Here is a 16,709-nt window from a genome sequence, read left to right as displayed (position 1 = left end):
TTTTAAAAAAATATTAGGCAACATTTTTTATCCAATATTTTTTTAAGTGAACCATTATCAAATGGGAGGATTAGGAAAGAAGGTGAGGAAGAAAAAGATAAAGTTGAAATGGGCTTAAGTTTTAACTTCTACTTATCTTCCACAAGATACAATCGAGTGAATCGGGAGTGGCTAGATACAATCTGAGTATTTTCTGGTCCTGCATCAATCGAATTTCCAACAAACTCATGCCACGTATGTAGTAGTGTTTGGTGAGGAAAAATCAGGTGAGGAGGAAATTCACTCGATTTCGAGAACCAGAGGCAACAGTCACCGGCACCTGTGCTTTTCTCTCGCTGCGCTGTGGTTCCAATCGCCATGGCCGCCGCATCGGGGATTTGTTAATCTCTTCAGTTCTCCTTCTCCATTGCTTGTCACCGGAACAATGCCATGACGCCTGAACATGGAGGCGCTAGCACCTGAAACTCAGGGACTTCATTCCTAGGGACTGCTTGTTCGAAGAATGCAGATAAAGAATGCGCGGGGGAGTTGAAATTAAGGAGCCAGCGCGTATTCCAATTCCACCAAGGTTGCTACATGTGGCCGGATGATGTGCGAAGCTGCATTTTCAAGACAGGAGCGTGTAACAAGAAAGAGCAGCAGCTACCATGTGAGCAAATGATTGGGACAGCTGCGTTTTCATTTTCTTCCCCATGGGGATTTGTCGAATTTTTTTTTTGATAAAGGGGATTTGTCGATTTGATCCATCGTGCAAGATGCCCTAGGAACAAGTGCACCGGGAAAAAAAAAAGCCCCTTCTCAGGATCATGGCGTTTCAGGGTTTTGAGTTTGAGCTAAAATCATATGCTTCATGTGCAAGATAAATGAAGCACTGAAGAACATGGCACCATCTCTCGAAATTGATCGGTGTATGACAAAACCAAATCACTTCTTATTACGCTTCAAGTTAATTAAACTCATGTCCGACAAAAAAACTGCACATACTATACGTTGCGAGCGTCTCACATTAGTATAGCTCAGCAATAGTTACACACAAACACAACTAAACTCAATTACTCAAAACACTCAAACGACACAGGCACTAACCCCTGCCTGCTGTGGCAAGGCAGCTAGAAATTGACGATCATCTGTCTGGTATCAGAGAAGTTGTAAATTGTAATCATTTTTTTATTAGATTGCTACCGTGCTAGTGTGCTACAGCTCATACCACTGAATTGACAACCACCGAAATATCTGCCCATCTGCTTACCTTCCTTTGAAAATTACACCGGCACAAATTAGCAGCAAATTCCATACTAGCTTGTATCCTGTGAGTGACAACATGTGAAGGATCATGACGGCGTGGAAGCCCATCAAAGGTACCAAAATGATTGACCTGAAAATGAAAATGAAAATTGTTGAGATGTGCTGTCCACAAGATTCTCTGAAGACAAAGGATAGAACTTGGCAAATGAGTTTGCATGGCAACACAATGGGTTCAACGAGAAATAAAACAAGTCCAAATTTATGTAGGTGTTTTATCATGTGGGGGTGGTATTGGTATAATAGATCTCTTCCACATGATAATATTGTTAAGAGAACAGCATAACCAATCTTTATGCACACATAAGAGAAGGTATAATTCATTCTAGAGTAACGTGCCAAACTCATCCAGAATAGTAACTGTCCTCAAGGAATTTGTATTTAAGAATGTATGCAATCACTAGTACCTGATTGATGGCTTGGTTAGCTCCAGCATCATGCAACTCAGTAGGATGATCAGCTGTGAGTAATACATATATACATATATCGTCAGTTAGTCCTTATGCCCCGAGGCGCAAGGGCTGGTTCATAAGTCTACTGTTCAGAGATGCATATTTCTTAGGTGTATGCCTGATCAGCCTACTGAAATAAGGAGATGGCTGGTCATTGTCCAGATGGACAGCTTCAATCTTGTCAACCAATGATGATGATGACCAAGAGGCAGAAGCTGGAACAGATTCAGGCTGTAACACTCCACTCTTCTTCATTGCTTCACTAGGTGAACTCGTGCCTGCATAGGTCCGCTTGTTGTTGAACAGGGAGCTGATCCTGGAGTACCTTTGCCTCAGAGGTGTCGGAGTCTCTCCATGGCTCCAGCTCTTAACAGAGTCCACTGACGAGGCATCATCATCCAGATCCTTTTGGCCTCCACCTGGTTTCTTCCCCTTGCGGCGAGGCCATTTGAGAAGGACCTTAATATGTTTCGCTGCATCTTGGAAAGAATTCAGCCTCTTCAGTTTGGGTCCTGGGATTTCAGCATCAACCCTACCAACACTAGAGGAAAATGATGTTGTCCTTTCACTGATGCCTGACACATCAATTCCAGCGTGAAGGAAAATCTCAGCATCTGATATCTTGAAAGATGTCCCTGGGCTTCCTACAATGCAGTGCATCTTCAGCTGAGATGCGATAGCTGACCTGGTCTTATGGTCCCTTGAATTTGTGATTCCACCTGCTAAAATCAGTTGTTTGATCAGTATTTCTGATGATGCCGTTCGAGGCTGTTTCCTGAGTAAATCCAGAGGAGTCATGCCATCATTGTCATGGATGTTGAGGTCAATAGAAGGCATGCTCATCAAGAGTTCAACAAGGTTCGAATGCAGATTGCCAACCACAGCCAAGTGAAGAACTGTCTTTCCATCGTCATTTTGCACATTTATAATGCTGCTGACATCCACGAATGCTCCACCAACTAATTGCCTTACAAGCTCCATCTGACGATCAAGCCTTCGGAATCCAGGAGTCCCAAAGCCAGTCAGTGCCATGTGAAGGAACGTGTCACCAGCTTCATTCGTTGCTGATATAAGAGATGGCGATGCAGTAATGAGAGCCTCGACCACTGGCAGATGGCCTCTAAAGGCTGCTATATGCAATGATGTATTCCCTTGGTCATCTACAGAGTTGGCTATATCAAAAGATGCAATGAGATCGTTGACAACCTGCAGTGTTTTGTCATAAATTCAGGTTAGTACTTTGTAAACTGTTTGTTAAAAATGATCTAGGATGCATTCCAAGGTATAAGCGTGGACCAAAAGAAGGAAGGAATGGCGTGAACTCTTCTCATGATTATTAAGAATCAGATCAAATGATCATCTTTCAATTAATGAACATAACCACTTAAAAAGGTTCCATACAAGCAATAGGGTGTACTAAATGGGCATGTGAACAAGAATTTCAATCACACATCAGCAATGAATAAAATCTAAAGTTGCTGCCAATAAAACTTTAACAAGTGTTTTGTCATGGGACTTAAACAACAAGCAATCTTTATGAAATCCCATTCCAGTGTCAAAAAAAAATAATGTCAATGCCAACAAGTACAATAATTAGTCTAATCAAGGCATACCACAAGTTTAATAAAAAAATTGTATGATTGATTAACATCCTGGCTAGCATGTGTACCGGATCAGTTAATGGGGGAATAAAGTCAAACACAACAAGAATTAAATAATTCTTAGATTACAGATCGGAGAAGCAGTATTAAGTCTAAATCAATTGGAGACAATGACCAACATGCTTCTTCCTCTCTGGAACTAAACCATGGAATATACAATTATACATAGCTAACAACAAGGATATCTGCGATGGGGACAGATGACAACCTGGCTAAAGTGTTCGCGAGATCAATCAACTAGAAGGTTCAAGTGAACGACAACAGTTACTGTAATTACTACTTACTAGGTAACCAAATTAGCCTTTTATATAGATGTAATAGTAAAAGCAAAGCTATATCGATCTGAGCTGCACGAGTTTGAAGAATCCGGTGACAATGTTCAGCAGATTGCATGTTCTATGAAACTGGAGTTCAATGGGACATACATGTAGATAACAACATACATCAATCCTGAAGAATGAAGTTGAGAAGAGAAATTGCAAAACATACCTCAACTTGTCCCCTTGCAGCGGCGGCGTGCAAGATTGTCGATCCCTGCGCGTCTCGGTATGCCGCGGCGTCGGAGCACCCGCGCAGGAGCTCCCTGAGCACCTCCAGGTTGCCTCCCCTCGCCGCAGCGTGCACGGCGCGGTTCATCATCTCGCGCCTGAATTCCTCACCAGGGCACGACGCCGGTGACAGGACCGCGTCGAGCAGGAGCCGGAACACCTCGGGGCGCCCGCTCCTCGCCGCGGCGTAGAGGATGTCGGTGACGCCGTACTCCCCCTCGCCGAACACGAGCAGCGGCTGCGCCGCGAGCAGCTCCCGGACGAACCCGGCGTCCCCGGCCGCGGCGGCCGTGTAGAGGAGCCAGCCGCCGTACCCGGCCCGGACGAGGCGGTTGTTGGGGCCGCCCTCGCCGCTGGGGTCGCAGTCGAGGAGGAGGCGGCGGGCGACGGCGGCGCGGTTCCTTGCGGCGTCCGCGAGGCGCGCGTCGTCGTCCCAGACGGACTCGAGGCGGCGGATGCGGCGGAGGGAGGTGAGCTTGACGAGGAGGTTGGCGTCGAGGCGGAGGAGCTCGCGGACGAGGTCGTAGTGGCCGCCGGCCGCCGCCCAGTCGATGGGCGTCGCGTACCACCACTGGTCCCCCGTGCTCTCCCACCGCAGCGGCAGGAACGGCTCCGCCGACCCCTCTGCCGCCGGCCGCGTCTCCATATCCATGAGCACCCGCCCAGCTATCGTCTACAAACTGGGGAGGGGATTGCACCGTCAATACCAAAAATTGCTCCTTGCCATGGATGAGGACCAGAGCCACGCCAAGAACAGAATCGACGCAGTTCCGAGGTGGCTACCGCTATGGTAACGCCTCGATCCGCAGCCTCCGGTGCTCAGCCAAGATAGCAGCAAGGTACGCGTCCTACGCCTGGGACGGCCCCGACGTGGTGCGGCGTTACCAAGGCGCCGGCCCTGGCTTGGGATCGGGTGGAAAGAACCAAGAACCCCACAAGAAGCCGGTTAAAGTGAAAGGGGGGAGGAGAGACAATGACAAGGCATGCGCCATGTGAGCCCAAGACCCTTCCACCCACCGCAGTTTGGAAGGAGGACAAAGTCCAGCTCCAGCCAGGACGAAGTCATTCTATACCACTCTATTCTCTCAGAAAAAGATGAGGGAACCTTGTAATAAAAGAAAAAAAACAGAGAATCTACCCCATGGCAAGAACCAGGAATGCAGGCGCAAGTTTTGCAGCGGAAGCAACAGTTTAGATGATAGAAAATCAGCAAGGAAACAAGAGAGCAGGCACGGATTTGGACTTACCTACTGTTCCTAGTTGCGTGAAACCTTCTACCCTCTGGCGTTTTGCCCTTGGCCTCAGTTTCTTCTGTTCACAGTCATGGAGCACGCACGGTTGCGTGGAAGCTTTGAGTAGTCGAGCTGCATACAGATGCCGCAAGAGGTTTTGCATCTGCAGGCGTTTGTGGTTCACACACATGCCGGTAGTGGAAAGTTTGAGGCCGACACGAGAGGATGGGAAGGGCCCAAGGATATAACACGCTAATGGGCCGTCGGCCGCGTCATACGTCGTCGGTGTGTCATTTTCTTTTGTCCCGGCCGGGTGTACGCGTTGCCGCTGGTGGCGTGGACACGAAATATAGGCACATGCAGTTTCAAAAAAAAATGATAGTATAATTCACATATTGTGTGTCAGGTCCAGCTAGGTGGCATGCAGAGTTACAGTCTTTTTTTTGGGCAATGTCAGGAGCTTTGTTCACTGGAAACATGGTTACAGTCATTGGCGCGAGTGCCTCTAAAAGAAAGTCTGGGACATCTAGCACATTCATGCGTGCTACTCTATTAGCATCTTGACAACTGACAAGCATAAGTAAACTTAACAGATAAACATTATCTAAATCCTAGACATCATGCCAAATACCTGCAAGTTGCAAGCATCGACCGTTCACCATCACAAGAATTTAGCAAACTTATTATAAGACTGATGCTATCTGACTCCACTATGATCTTGTTGAAACCCATGACGATTGACGTACGAAGACCATCCCTCGCTGCCACAGCTTGGCATCAGAACATCCTAAAGATTCTCGTAAAAACGTGCTTCAGCCGCCACAAAAACACCATGCTCATCTCTGATCACCACATCCTCACGCATGAGCCCATGCAACGACCACATCCTCATGCAGAAATACTTAGTGGTATATCGTATATGCAAAAATTATTCATCATCAAAGTGCAAAAAGCTGTCCCAAATCTCATCATTCCATGAACGTGTTCATCATGGTGCATCAACTCACTGACGACGTAAGTAAGATTCACTTCAGGTTAATCAATAAGACAATAAGAGGTTTCATTGGTTGAGAGAAAGGGTGCCAATCATCATCCCAAATATTCACCGATGCACCAAACCAATCCTCTTGATGATGCCCATTTCGAGAGCTTCTCTCCCATGAAAAATTGCACGCCAAGTAGTGGACCTTTTCTTCCTTCTGGTTGTTGTTAAGAAATGATCTGTAGTTGGATAATATTTTGATCACTCGGTTACATAGCGAGTCTGGTTTAGAGACAAGCCGCCAAGATTGTTTTCCCAACATTGCTTGATTAAAAGGTTTTCCCAACTGTTGAAATGTAGTACTTATTTCAAAAAAAAAAACTAGTAATAAGCTCTCAAGTGCATGGAGCAAGCCGACCTATGCCGAACACCCCGACGACAGCGTGGGTTGGGGGCGCAGCGCCCTCGTGGGAAACACACTCTACTTCGTGCTAGAGAAATATGACAAAATCCTTGAGTATGATTTGGGCACGCCGAAAATGTCTATCATAGAACTACCTTATGTGCGTACCAAGATGTTATTTAGGAATTTTGCGTCAATTGAGCTCACCAGCTATGGAGGATGGCCGGCTGGGATTCGCAAGAGTCGAGGAATCAAATGAACTATGCCTGTGGTCGAGGGAGGAGGGCATTGAAGTTGCAAGAGATGAGGACAATGAAGTTACAGGATGGACACTATGCAAAATCATTGATCTCAAGAAGTTATTCCCTCTCGTTAATTCCACAACCCTCGATAATTGCTTGGTTGGCTTTGCGGAAGGTGTTTGTGTAGCTTTCGTAGCAGTGAAAAAAGGGCTTTTTACTGTTGATATGAAGTCTGGACTGATGAGGAAGGTACATGAGGGCCGCGGCATCTGCTGTGCTGTTCCCTACGTTAACTTCTGCACTCCAGGTACTGGTCTATGTGACAATCTTTATCCTGTTATAGCTCTGCTTATTTGTGCAGTTGTGCTCTGCAAATTACACCTGCGCGCTAATCTGATAAGTCTAGATCTAGATGCAATTGCAGCTGTCAACCTGATATGCAATTAAACCTGCCAATCTGATATGTATAGTATGGATTCGATTACATCTGTTAATCTGATATGCATCGCACCTATTAATCTGATATGGTTTCTATTTCATTGAGTGGGAAAGCCAACATGAGCTTTTGTAGTTCAAATGTCAACCTGTCGCCTACCTGAAACCATGTACATTCCTGCTATGAATAATGCTTACGATATGTGTCATTTAGCAACATAGAAAAGTGGTTGATGATATTGATATCTATACTGAAAAAGAGTGAGGTTTGTCTGGAGTTTAAGCCCATCGTCTCTTATTGATCAAGTGTGGCTGTTAGATGTGCTGGATTGTCTGTGAACAATAAGTTGGCTCTGTTTACCGTTTTGGTTAATAATCATTAGCAGTAATTTACTTCTTGTAGTTTATTTGAAACATATTTTCCCAATGTAAGCTGCAGCATTGCGAGCGTCCTCTACGGATGATGGTCCAAGAGTGCACACCTCCAGAGCTTGAAATGCTAAAAGGCATTAATGTGCAAGCAGCGGTCGTCATGCATGGTTGAGGCAAAATTGTGCGGCCACAGTAATGAACACCGTGTGGTTTATGTTTGGACAAGCTCTTTAGCATCACTAGAATTGTTGGTGCTGCTGGTTTCAATCTGCTTTCCTTTAGGGTTTCTGTGCTTCTTAAGGCTCTTTTATCTCAATATTTTAGATCGATCAGTGTTCATTGCATGCTCTGTTGGGCTTATCTGTAAGCAGGTGGTGGGGAAAGAAGCGATAAGCAATAATTTAGTACATGAGTTCGATGGGTGATGTATTGAGTGGTGGGCTTGTTTTGTTGGCCCACTCATCATTGAGAACAAAATTCGATCATTTTAACTTTAGTTTTTTTCTTCACTCTACACACTATGCTTGCTGTGTTTGTATTCCCATGTTCCACACAGCCATTTTCATATTATTCCTCTGTCTTCCATTGCTCTGTTTTGGTACAGCAGCTTTGAGAGATAATCAGACAAAAGTATGCGGCATTTTGGAACCAGGACCAGGTGTCCAGGTCATTCAGTGTTTCAACTTTTCATTCCCTTGAAAAAGAAAAAGATGAGGGAACCTTGAACAAAAGATAACTAAATCATGGCAAGAACCAGGAACGCAGGCAAGTTTTGCAGCGGAAGCAACAGTTTAGAGGGTGCACAATCAGAAAGGAAACAAGGGAGCATGCACGGATTTGGGCTTACCTACTGTACTTTGTTGCCTCAAACTATCTACCCTCTGACTTTTTGTCCTTGGCCTCAGTTTCTTCGGTTCACAATCCTAGAAGACGCTTTTGTGCAGGTTGAAGCTTGAGTTACTTTACATATAGATACAGCAAAAGATTTTGTATCTTGAGGCGTTCTGGTTCACATGCTGGCGGTGGAAAGTTTGAGGCAGAGACGCGAGAGGATGCACATCCAACATTGGGGTTTCGTCACGCTCCCAGCTGCGCGCGTGTGAACATCAAGGAGGATAATCTCAGTCAGAGCTGCGTCTGACGAGTGACGCGCGTGCACATGGCTATATAGGAGTGAAGAAATTGTAAACAAGGATTGTCCAATGCACCTGGAACCTTCAGGTCAAGTGACCGTGAATTGCTGTTCGATTCTGGCGCGCAAACAGAAAATGAATCTTGAGACCAGACATCCCTGGCCAACAAATTTCAGTAGGAGCCCATTCAGCTTTGGGCCTCCAGTTTGCACAAATGTTAGTTGGTGACATTTTCTTGTGTGGGCTCGTCAGCTTTAAACCGAGGATGCAGGTCTTGTGTGTGGGCTCCTGAATAGAGAGCAGGAATTCTTTCAGCACCTAGAAGGCTCGCAATCATCTATAGTCAAATGAATCTTCCTTGTTTGCCGAAGCAAAGTGCCAGTGACCGGCTACGAAAATCAGGCTGCACGCCAGCGACCACCAATCAAGCAACCGAGGCCACCGGTCGGAGATGCAAACATGCGTTCTAATTTCTGCATCGATCGAGTGATTTGCACGCTGCCTCTTCGTGATCGTGAGCTTGTTTAGCGCCGCTGATCGATTGCGTTCGCATGATTTTCAGGCAGTTAATAATCATGGGGGCTTGATGAATGATTGGAACGGAGCAGCAGGCTGAATCGTTTGTGTTCTTCAAGTAATAGGCCTATTATTGGGGTTAACTTGCTTTATCGTGCACGACATGTACACAATCTACCTCAAAGATATGCTCCGGAGCCTTACGGAGTTATCCTACGTGATTACCGATCAAATGTAAAAAGGTTCGATTCATGACAATATAAAGATTATTACACACAAAAGCTAAGTCATCCGAGTTTTACATCGTGTTTCGCAACCAAAATATTCAGATTGTCTGACTGTTTATGCAACGTGAAATATCACTTGTTATTTGTCAATTACTTCTTTACAGGTCGTTTTGACATTTTAGGTGCATAGTTTTTGTTATGCACTTAGATATATATAATAATATCTATAAAATTAAAAAAACTAGAGATCGGCGGCAGCCGTAATTTTTTGAAGGGAAGGGAGAGAACAAAATATCGTGGCAGACCTACCGTAGGATCCGCCTTTTCCACCGGAACCCTACCCTCTATAAATACCCCGGCACTGACGCACGACCCGTTGCAACAAACCACCTGCCAATTCGGAGGAAACAACCCCTAGCAATCGTAGCAGCCGAGCCAACCCTGCAGGCCAGGAGCTCTGCTGCGAAGCATGGGCTCCCTGGGACCTAGCGTGGTGACCCTGCGGCAGCAGCCCCAAGCCGGCAAGCTCACCGCAGCGACGGCCGCCGCCGGCGGCCACCACGATCAGCAGCAGGGCGGCGGCGCCGGTGGGTTCCGGATGCCGCTGCACTACCCGCGGTACAAGAAGGCGGACTACGAGGCGATGCCGGAGTGGCACGTCGACTGCCTGCTCCGCGAGTACGGCCTCCCCGCCGACGGCGACCTCGACAGCAAGCGCCGCTTCGCCATGGGCGCCTTCCTCTGGCCCGACCAGTACTGATGATCGCTGCCGTTGGCGTACGCCGTCCCTCACATCACTGAAGCACGGATGGAGATTCATTCTCCACGATTCGTCCCGTGATCCAATCGAATCTCCTGCGGAATCATCATCATCGTGAAATAATTTTCGCCCTCCCTGGCTGATCCCCAGGGAGTGTCTGTTTCCTGCTTGTCTGATCTCCCAGATGGGGTAATGCACTTCGCGTGTACAGCGACATATGTATGGAAAGAGAGATTGTTCGTTCGTTCGTTCGTTCGTTCCCCTGTTCTGGCATAGTGGCATTGAGATTACGTGTTCACAAATGACGTTCTGTTGGTTGCTACGAAATACTCCGTATGAAGCTGCAACAGGAGCCTCTCCTTTTTCCAAGAGAACATCCAGAATGTTCTTGCAGCAATCAAGCATTCTGCATTCAAGCTGTTGAGTGCAGCCGTGGCGGCTGCAGATGGCATGTCAGTGCGGTCGCGTTCACGAATCAAATGAAGAAGCGTGCTTGCATGTTTGGTTTCCTACCACAAGGATCCAGATATGTTGAGCAGCAGCGCATGATTGCCAGGTCGATTATTCATTTTTTGGTCGGAGCAGAGCAAGCCAAACACGCGCTGATCACCCTTCCAATCCCTGTTTTCAGATAGAGTGATTCACTCAGGTTTCTGCAATTGCATTGAGCCGGTATGCCCATCTGGATTGATGGACTCAGACAGATCTATGCGTGCGAGCAGAGGCTTGATTCTGAAATTTCAATTCTTGGATCATCTTCCTGTAGCCTCAACTCCAGGTTTCAGAAACATGCTGCCTCCAACAAAACACAGGATATGCACGAAATTCCAAACATGTCTTACAAGAACAAGCATGCAAAACCGTAATGCACAAAGAAGATGCAAAAATAAAAATAAACTGTCATATATCATAGGTTTCTTGGTTCATCTTCTTGTAACATGTCGCAAGTTTCTTGGTTCAGACAGAGAATAAGAGTTCTCATAAATACTCCAGTTCATACACTACTTGCCGAACATGAATCCACAGGGGCCACCACCCACAAGAATGCTAGTGTATTCCCATTCATAAATAAATGGAATAATAGAAAGCGCAGCACCCCTCAAAAAAGAGTACCTGTAATTCACAATTAGCTTATATTTATTCAACCTTCATCCTTTATTTATATCATACAACACGACTATTATTTTTTTTTGAAATGGACAACACGACTATTATAGAGCACACACGACCATACCACTGTTACAACGCACATACGACAAACAAGGAAGCCCTGACTCCTGACCAATCACCATACAGACAATTTCACACAATAGTCGTGCTGAGCAAACCAGACAATACACCATTCATATATTTCACACCAGAGGACATGGGAGATACTTTCGAGACGAAACGGAGCAAACCAAGATGGAGGGCTGGCGGAGAAGGAACTCTGGCATTACAGCCAGCTGCGCCGTGCTGAGCTGCTAGGCTTTTCAATGTCACCTGATGATTTCCAGCTGCGAGCTGCGGAGGTACTAGAGCCAGCATCAACATTGTTGGTGGGCTTCTTTCCTAGGCTCACCCCGCCATCAAGCATGGGCATGAAGTTACCACCATGCACCCGGCCCTCATGGGCTGAGGCTGGTGCCCGCCGAGGAGCCTCCACGGGGTGCATGAAGAAGCTGTGCATGCTTGTTCCAGCGCTTGGAGGACTAGCTCCGTGAGAAAGGGCGTCGCTTACCATACTGAAAACACCAAATGAGGCACCCCCGTGGACGCTGTTGTCGTCCACCAGGGCGTTGTGCTGGTCACACAGGCACTTTTTGCCTCTTGCAAGGCGGTCACAAGGAGCGCCACCAGATCCCAGGTCTGAACCTGGTTGCCCCCACAAGCAGCGTCTGCCTCCACCGTGCGCTTTACAGAAGTCAGTGCTTCCCTGCGCACTCTTCCCACAGCCGGTGGACTGGCATCGCTTGCCCCCACCGTGACCAACACAGCGGTCGGTGCGGCCTCTTGCACTCTTCCTGCATCCTTCTACAATGCAGCGCTTCCCACCTCCATGCGCAACACAGAATTGGGTCCCACCATGCACGCTCTTGGTGCAACCTTCAGCTGAACAGCGTTTGCCACCTCCATGGTTCTTGCAGAATGGTGTACTTCCTTCTGCTCCCTTGGAACAATCAGGGTGTGTGCATCTCTTGCCACCACCGTGGGCTTTGCAGAAATTAGTGCTGCCCTGAGCTCCCTTGCCACAATCAGTATGCTGACATCGGCGCCCACCTCCGTGAGCAATGCACATGCCTGACCGCCCTTCTGCGCTCTTTGTACAGTTTGGCTTTTGGCACCTCTTACCGCCACCATGCTTGATACAGCGGCCAGATTTCCCTCGTGCTGCTCTTTTGCATCCTTCTTGACTGCAACGCCGACCACCGCCATGGGCTATGCAGTAATCAGTACGGCCTTCAGCACTCTTGGTGCATCCAAGGTAGTCACAGCGCCTCCCCCCTCCATGGGCTTTACAGAAGATGGTCTTGCCCTCCGCTCCTTTGTTGCAGCCATCCTTTTGGCACCTTCTACCCCCACCGTGAGCGATGCATCGCCCTGAGGAACCTCTGGCCCCTTTTACACATCCTGAGTATGAACAAACTTTTGTGCTACTGCTGCGCTGCTGTGAATGGACAAACCCGGAAGAGCAGGCTGCTGGACTTTTCGGCAGTTGGAGCACTGTTGGTGTTGGAGGAGCTGGAACTTGAACCTGATTAGAGCTCACTGGAAATGCTTGGCTCAAAGAAACCCCTGAGAATCGGTCAGCCTGGTTAAGGAAAGAAAGCACCATGCCTCCATGTGGACGTCGAGCAGATGTAGATCCTTCATCAACTGTTGGCACTAAAGCCATAATATGTGGCTGCACAAAAGTCTCCTGAAGTGCAGTGGTTCTAATTAGGTCTACATCAGTGACACCAGATTGAGATGGCGCCAATGATAACTTAAGATCCAACCCAGGCTTCTCAAAAGGCCTCCTGGAATCACAAGCCTGTTTATGCAGCTTGGAAGTACCTTCATTGCCAAGAGATAACTTAAATATATCATAGTCCATACACGAGCCATCATCACTTCCCCTGGCAGAAGAAACAGTGCAACCAGTACCCATGCTCTGCCTGCTGCTATCTGAGCTTGATGAGTCACCCAGACCTAGAGCCAATTCAGTCGACTTTCTCTTGTAGCCTCTAGGAGCTAGCACATCAGGTTGGCTAGAACCAGCTGCTGGATGACTGGCTGCTGGAATGACAGCAGCACGCTGATTCACAAAGCCATTTGGATTTGGGAAACTTATGGTGAATGCTGAATGCCCATGTCTGGGTTCCATTGCTCCTAGAGTCGACCAAACTTATGAGGAAGTACCAGCTGCCCTCACTTCCGGGTTAAATAATTGTCAACAAAGCTACGATGTTAGAAAATCTAGGGTAATTAGCAAGCTTCAACATCTTAGCATCCTCCACTAACAAACCCTGAAGTATCTCTACGATCCATTTCCCAGTGTTGTATGTGAAATGATGCTACTTAATCACAAGGCGACGACAATTTAGACCCGTGAATATCCAACAAACACTTTCATCCGACTAAGTGACCAAAGTTCTGCAATCAGTGAAAAGAACACAGGTGAGATAAGTGCTCATGAGTTAAATAATTATGAAGACAGAAAAATAATATTTAAATACTGTAAAAAATACACTACACAATCATAGTTTTTTTATTGCCTCTTTATAGCCAGGATGGAAGTCATACTACATAGCCAACATTAACAAGATTGAGGAATTTTAATCATGCGCAGAAAGGAGAAAGACACCAGTGTGTGGTAACATCTAACATAACGCATAAGTGAATGGCACAACAGTGGCTTAATAACAAATAGCGGAACAGAAACATACAGAAAGTGAAACAGGCTAGCTCATTCTTGGTAGTAACATGTTAACTTAGTTCGAGTTGTGTAGCTCTCTGTCTACAATAAGGCATTGAGGCATCATAGCAGGACCGTTTTTTTAAAAATCATCCAGAAGTGCCCTGATATGTAAATTAATATCTCCTCCAAGGCTTAAAAAAAAACTCTTCACCTAAGTATTTCTCAACTGCAGGAGTGTCCAACAGTGTTAGGCAGCAGCAATTACACAGCACCAGAAGCAGTGTCTACTGACATAGAAGAAGGGTTTGGGATGATTAGTCCCATTTCTAGTTATTTCACTCTGCCGTGTTCCAATCTAGCATTGCAATATCTTTTGGGGTTTTCCACCTAGTACCTCTACATGAAGTAGGGATTTGATGTCTTTATCATCAAGTGAGGATGGATTACAAATTAAAAGTCTCCCAATCTCTGTTCCCTTGCTTTTGTCCAGACTCTTTCAAAACAGTATCTACGATTTAACTAAGGTAAATTTGCAGTGCTATTTAGTAACTAAAATCCCAAATGTCCTAAGTAGTTGGGAGCATTTAGTAAGTGTCAACCCAGTGTGGCTGAAACAGTTTAACAATTGAAAATAAAAAACTCAAGATGCAATATAACGATAAAGAAAGCCACAAAGTTAAATAACCAAATTCTAACTGTATCCTAAATTGTTCCATATGACGCCATATTGCTAGGAGCTGAGTCAATGCTAGTTTACTTTCAAAGGATTACAGAACGAAACAGAACCTTCAGGTACTGTACACCAATTGCACAGCATATACTCAGGACTGGACCAAGTTTCTGCTATAAAAATATTCGGTGGCAGAATTTGAAGCTTATGAGCCTTACCAACAAGAATCAAACAGCAGTAGGCCAGATATAGTTGTAGCTGACTACCCAAATGCTCAGCAACTATGCCTGCAAAAACGAATGCAGAATCCAAAATCTCATCATACATGCCACAGTGTGCAACTTTATATCAGGAACAAGAATATTAGAATGTCTTGATCACCACAAAAAGAAAGAACCAGCATACATCTGCAACAGGTCTATATGACTGTGTTATTTTTTGCTAGACAGGGACCATACAAATGTAGGGCAAGAATATTCTAGATTTCTCTCAATCCCAACTAGCAAAATGGAACTTGGTTCCAATTAACCAGATAAAAGTATCAAGATAAATCTTAAATAGTGTCAAAATGATACCATCGTTACACCTTTCAGGAGCAAAAGCAAATGAAAGAATATTCTAAAAATTGTAAACTACGAGGGAGGAGTCAGAAGGTTCACGGGAAAGGAACACCCAAAGGAATCAGCCTTTTACGCCATTAAACTAGTAAAAAAAACTGAAAAAACAGCCCTTGGAAAAGCCAAAGAAAAAAAACAAGAAAAAGAACTAGACCAATCCGTGAAATTTTATTTACGATTGCGATTGTAGAAAATGTATAAGCGATACCGTATACCTAGACTATGAGTGATCCAACTAGGGCCCAAAATGAAACCAACCATACCTTCTTCTTGCAAGATATTATTCACAGCTGTTACTCATTAATATCATTTTTATCAAGACAAACATTGTAAAAGATATCTATTCTATACCTTCTCCATACAAATTTTTAAACAATAGATGATATCACAATTCAGAGGCAGACTCCACTTCAAGGTAATGACAGAATATGATTTCACTAAGATAACAGATTGATCAAATGATCATATCTCTTCAGTGCTTATATGAAGCCACAAAATCGGACACAAGCTCCAGCTCGATTCAGGCTCCACAGCTCTCCTCTCATGGTCTCAAGTAGGCCCAGACACCACCGACGATCTAACCTAGAACGGTCCCCAGATATAAGAATAGCGTCGAGGCGACGCGGAGCTCCACGCATCTCCACTAAAACCCGTCCAATTTCAAGAGCGCACCTCATCAGGCACGGGTTGGGCGGCTACAAACTGAACGCATCTCGCAAAGTTCTCCGGAGGCATACGAATTCAGCAACTGCAATCACCGAACGACAAACGAAGGGCGCGCTCCTACGAAGACAACAAGGCTAGAACGCCATACCCACCTTCCACCACGCACCTCTCCGGAACACTGCGCCGGAGCTGGGAAGGATTAACTTGCTGCCCACCAGGGACTTAAATACGGAGCATCGGACACCCCGCGACAAGGGATTGCGATTAAATATCATAAAGCAAGCACGGAAGAAATCGCCGGGACAACAACGAGAGATTTCGACGCAAATTTCGCAGGGAGGAACGAAAACGAAAACGAAAACGAAATCGTTGGTAAAATACGACGACGCCGGCCGAGAGGCGGCGCGCGCCCCGAGGGAGGGAGAGGGGAGGGGAGGGACGGGAAGGAGATACCTAGGCGGCGGCGGGGTTCGCGTCGTCGCCGTCGCCCGCGCGCCTCGGGGACGCAGGAGGGAGGGAGGGCGAGAGAGAGGAAAGCGAGAGGCAGTGATGCGATGCGATGCAGCAGGGGACGGGGAGAAATGGAGCAGAGCGGCGAGAGATGCTGAGGT

General features: G+C 46.3%; 3 protein-coding genes across 4 annotated transcripts; 1 reads left to right on the top strand and 2 right to left on the bottom strand.

Annotated features, from left to right (window-relative positions):
- Window positions 1-909: 909 nt before the first annotated feature.
- Window positions 910-5,391, bottom strand: LOC117857649 (uncharacterized). Of its 2 annotated transcripts, XM_034740438.1 has the most exons (4): window positions 5,211-5,391; window positions 3,905-4,643; window positions 1,710-2,960; window positions 910-1,375 (listed from the first exon to the last, which is right to left on the bottom strand). In XM_034740438.1, exons 2-3 carry the CDS (start codon window positions 4,613-4,615, stop codon window positions 1,803-1,805), a joined length of 1,869 nt encoding a protein of 622 aa, XP_034596329.1. In that variant the 5' UTR covers window positions 4,616-4,643; window positions 5,211-5,391; the 3' UTR covers window positions 910-1,375; window positions 1,710-1,802. The 2 variants fall into 2 exon arrangements, with proteins under 2 accessions (XP_034596329.1, XP_034596337.1); XM_034740446.1 differs by having other exon boundaries at window positions 3,905-5,391.
- A 4,500-nt stretch (window positions 5,392-9,891) lies between these two features.
- On the top strand, window positions 9,892-10,513 carry LOC117849566 (uncharacterized). Its single transcript, XM_034731155.2, has one exon. It carries the CDS (start codon window positions 9,975-9,977, stop codon window positions 10,263-10,265), a length of 291 nt encoding a protein of 96 aa, XP_034587046.1. The 5' UTR covers window positions 9,892-9,974; the 3' UTR covers window positions 10,266-10,513.
- An 868-nt stretch (window positions 10,514-11,381) lies between these two features.
- On the bottom strand, window positions 11,382-16,709 carry LOC117849560 (uncharacterized). The gene is made up of 3 exons (XM_034731145.2): window positions 16,552-16,709; window positions 15,034-15,102; window positions 11,382-13,880 (listed from the first exon to the last, which is right to left on the bottom strand). Exon 3 carries the CDS (start codon window positions 13,609-13,611, stop codon window positions 11,701-11,703), a length of 1,911 nt encoding a protein of 636 aa, XP_034587036.1. The 5' UTR covers window positions 13,612-13,880; window positions 15,034-15,102; window positions 16,552-16,709; the 3' UTR covers window positions 11,382-11,700.

This window comes from Setaria viridis, chromosome 1, assembly GCF_005286985.2.
Source record: "Setaria viridis chromosome 1, Setaria_viridis_v4.0, whole genome shotgun sequence".
Classification (NCBI taxonomy): Eukaryota; Viridiplantae; Streptophyta; class Magnoliopsida; order Poales; family Poaceae; genus Setaria; species Setaria viridis.
This window is presented reverse-complemented; position numbering and strand designations above follow the sequence as displayed.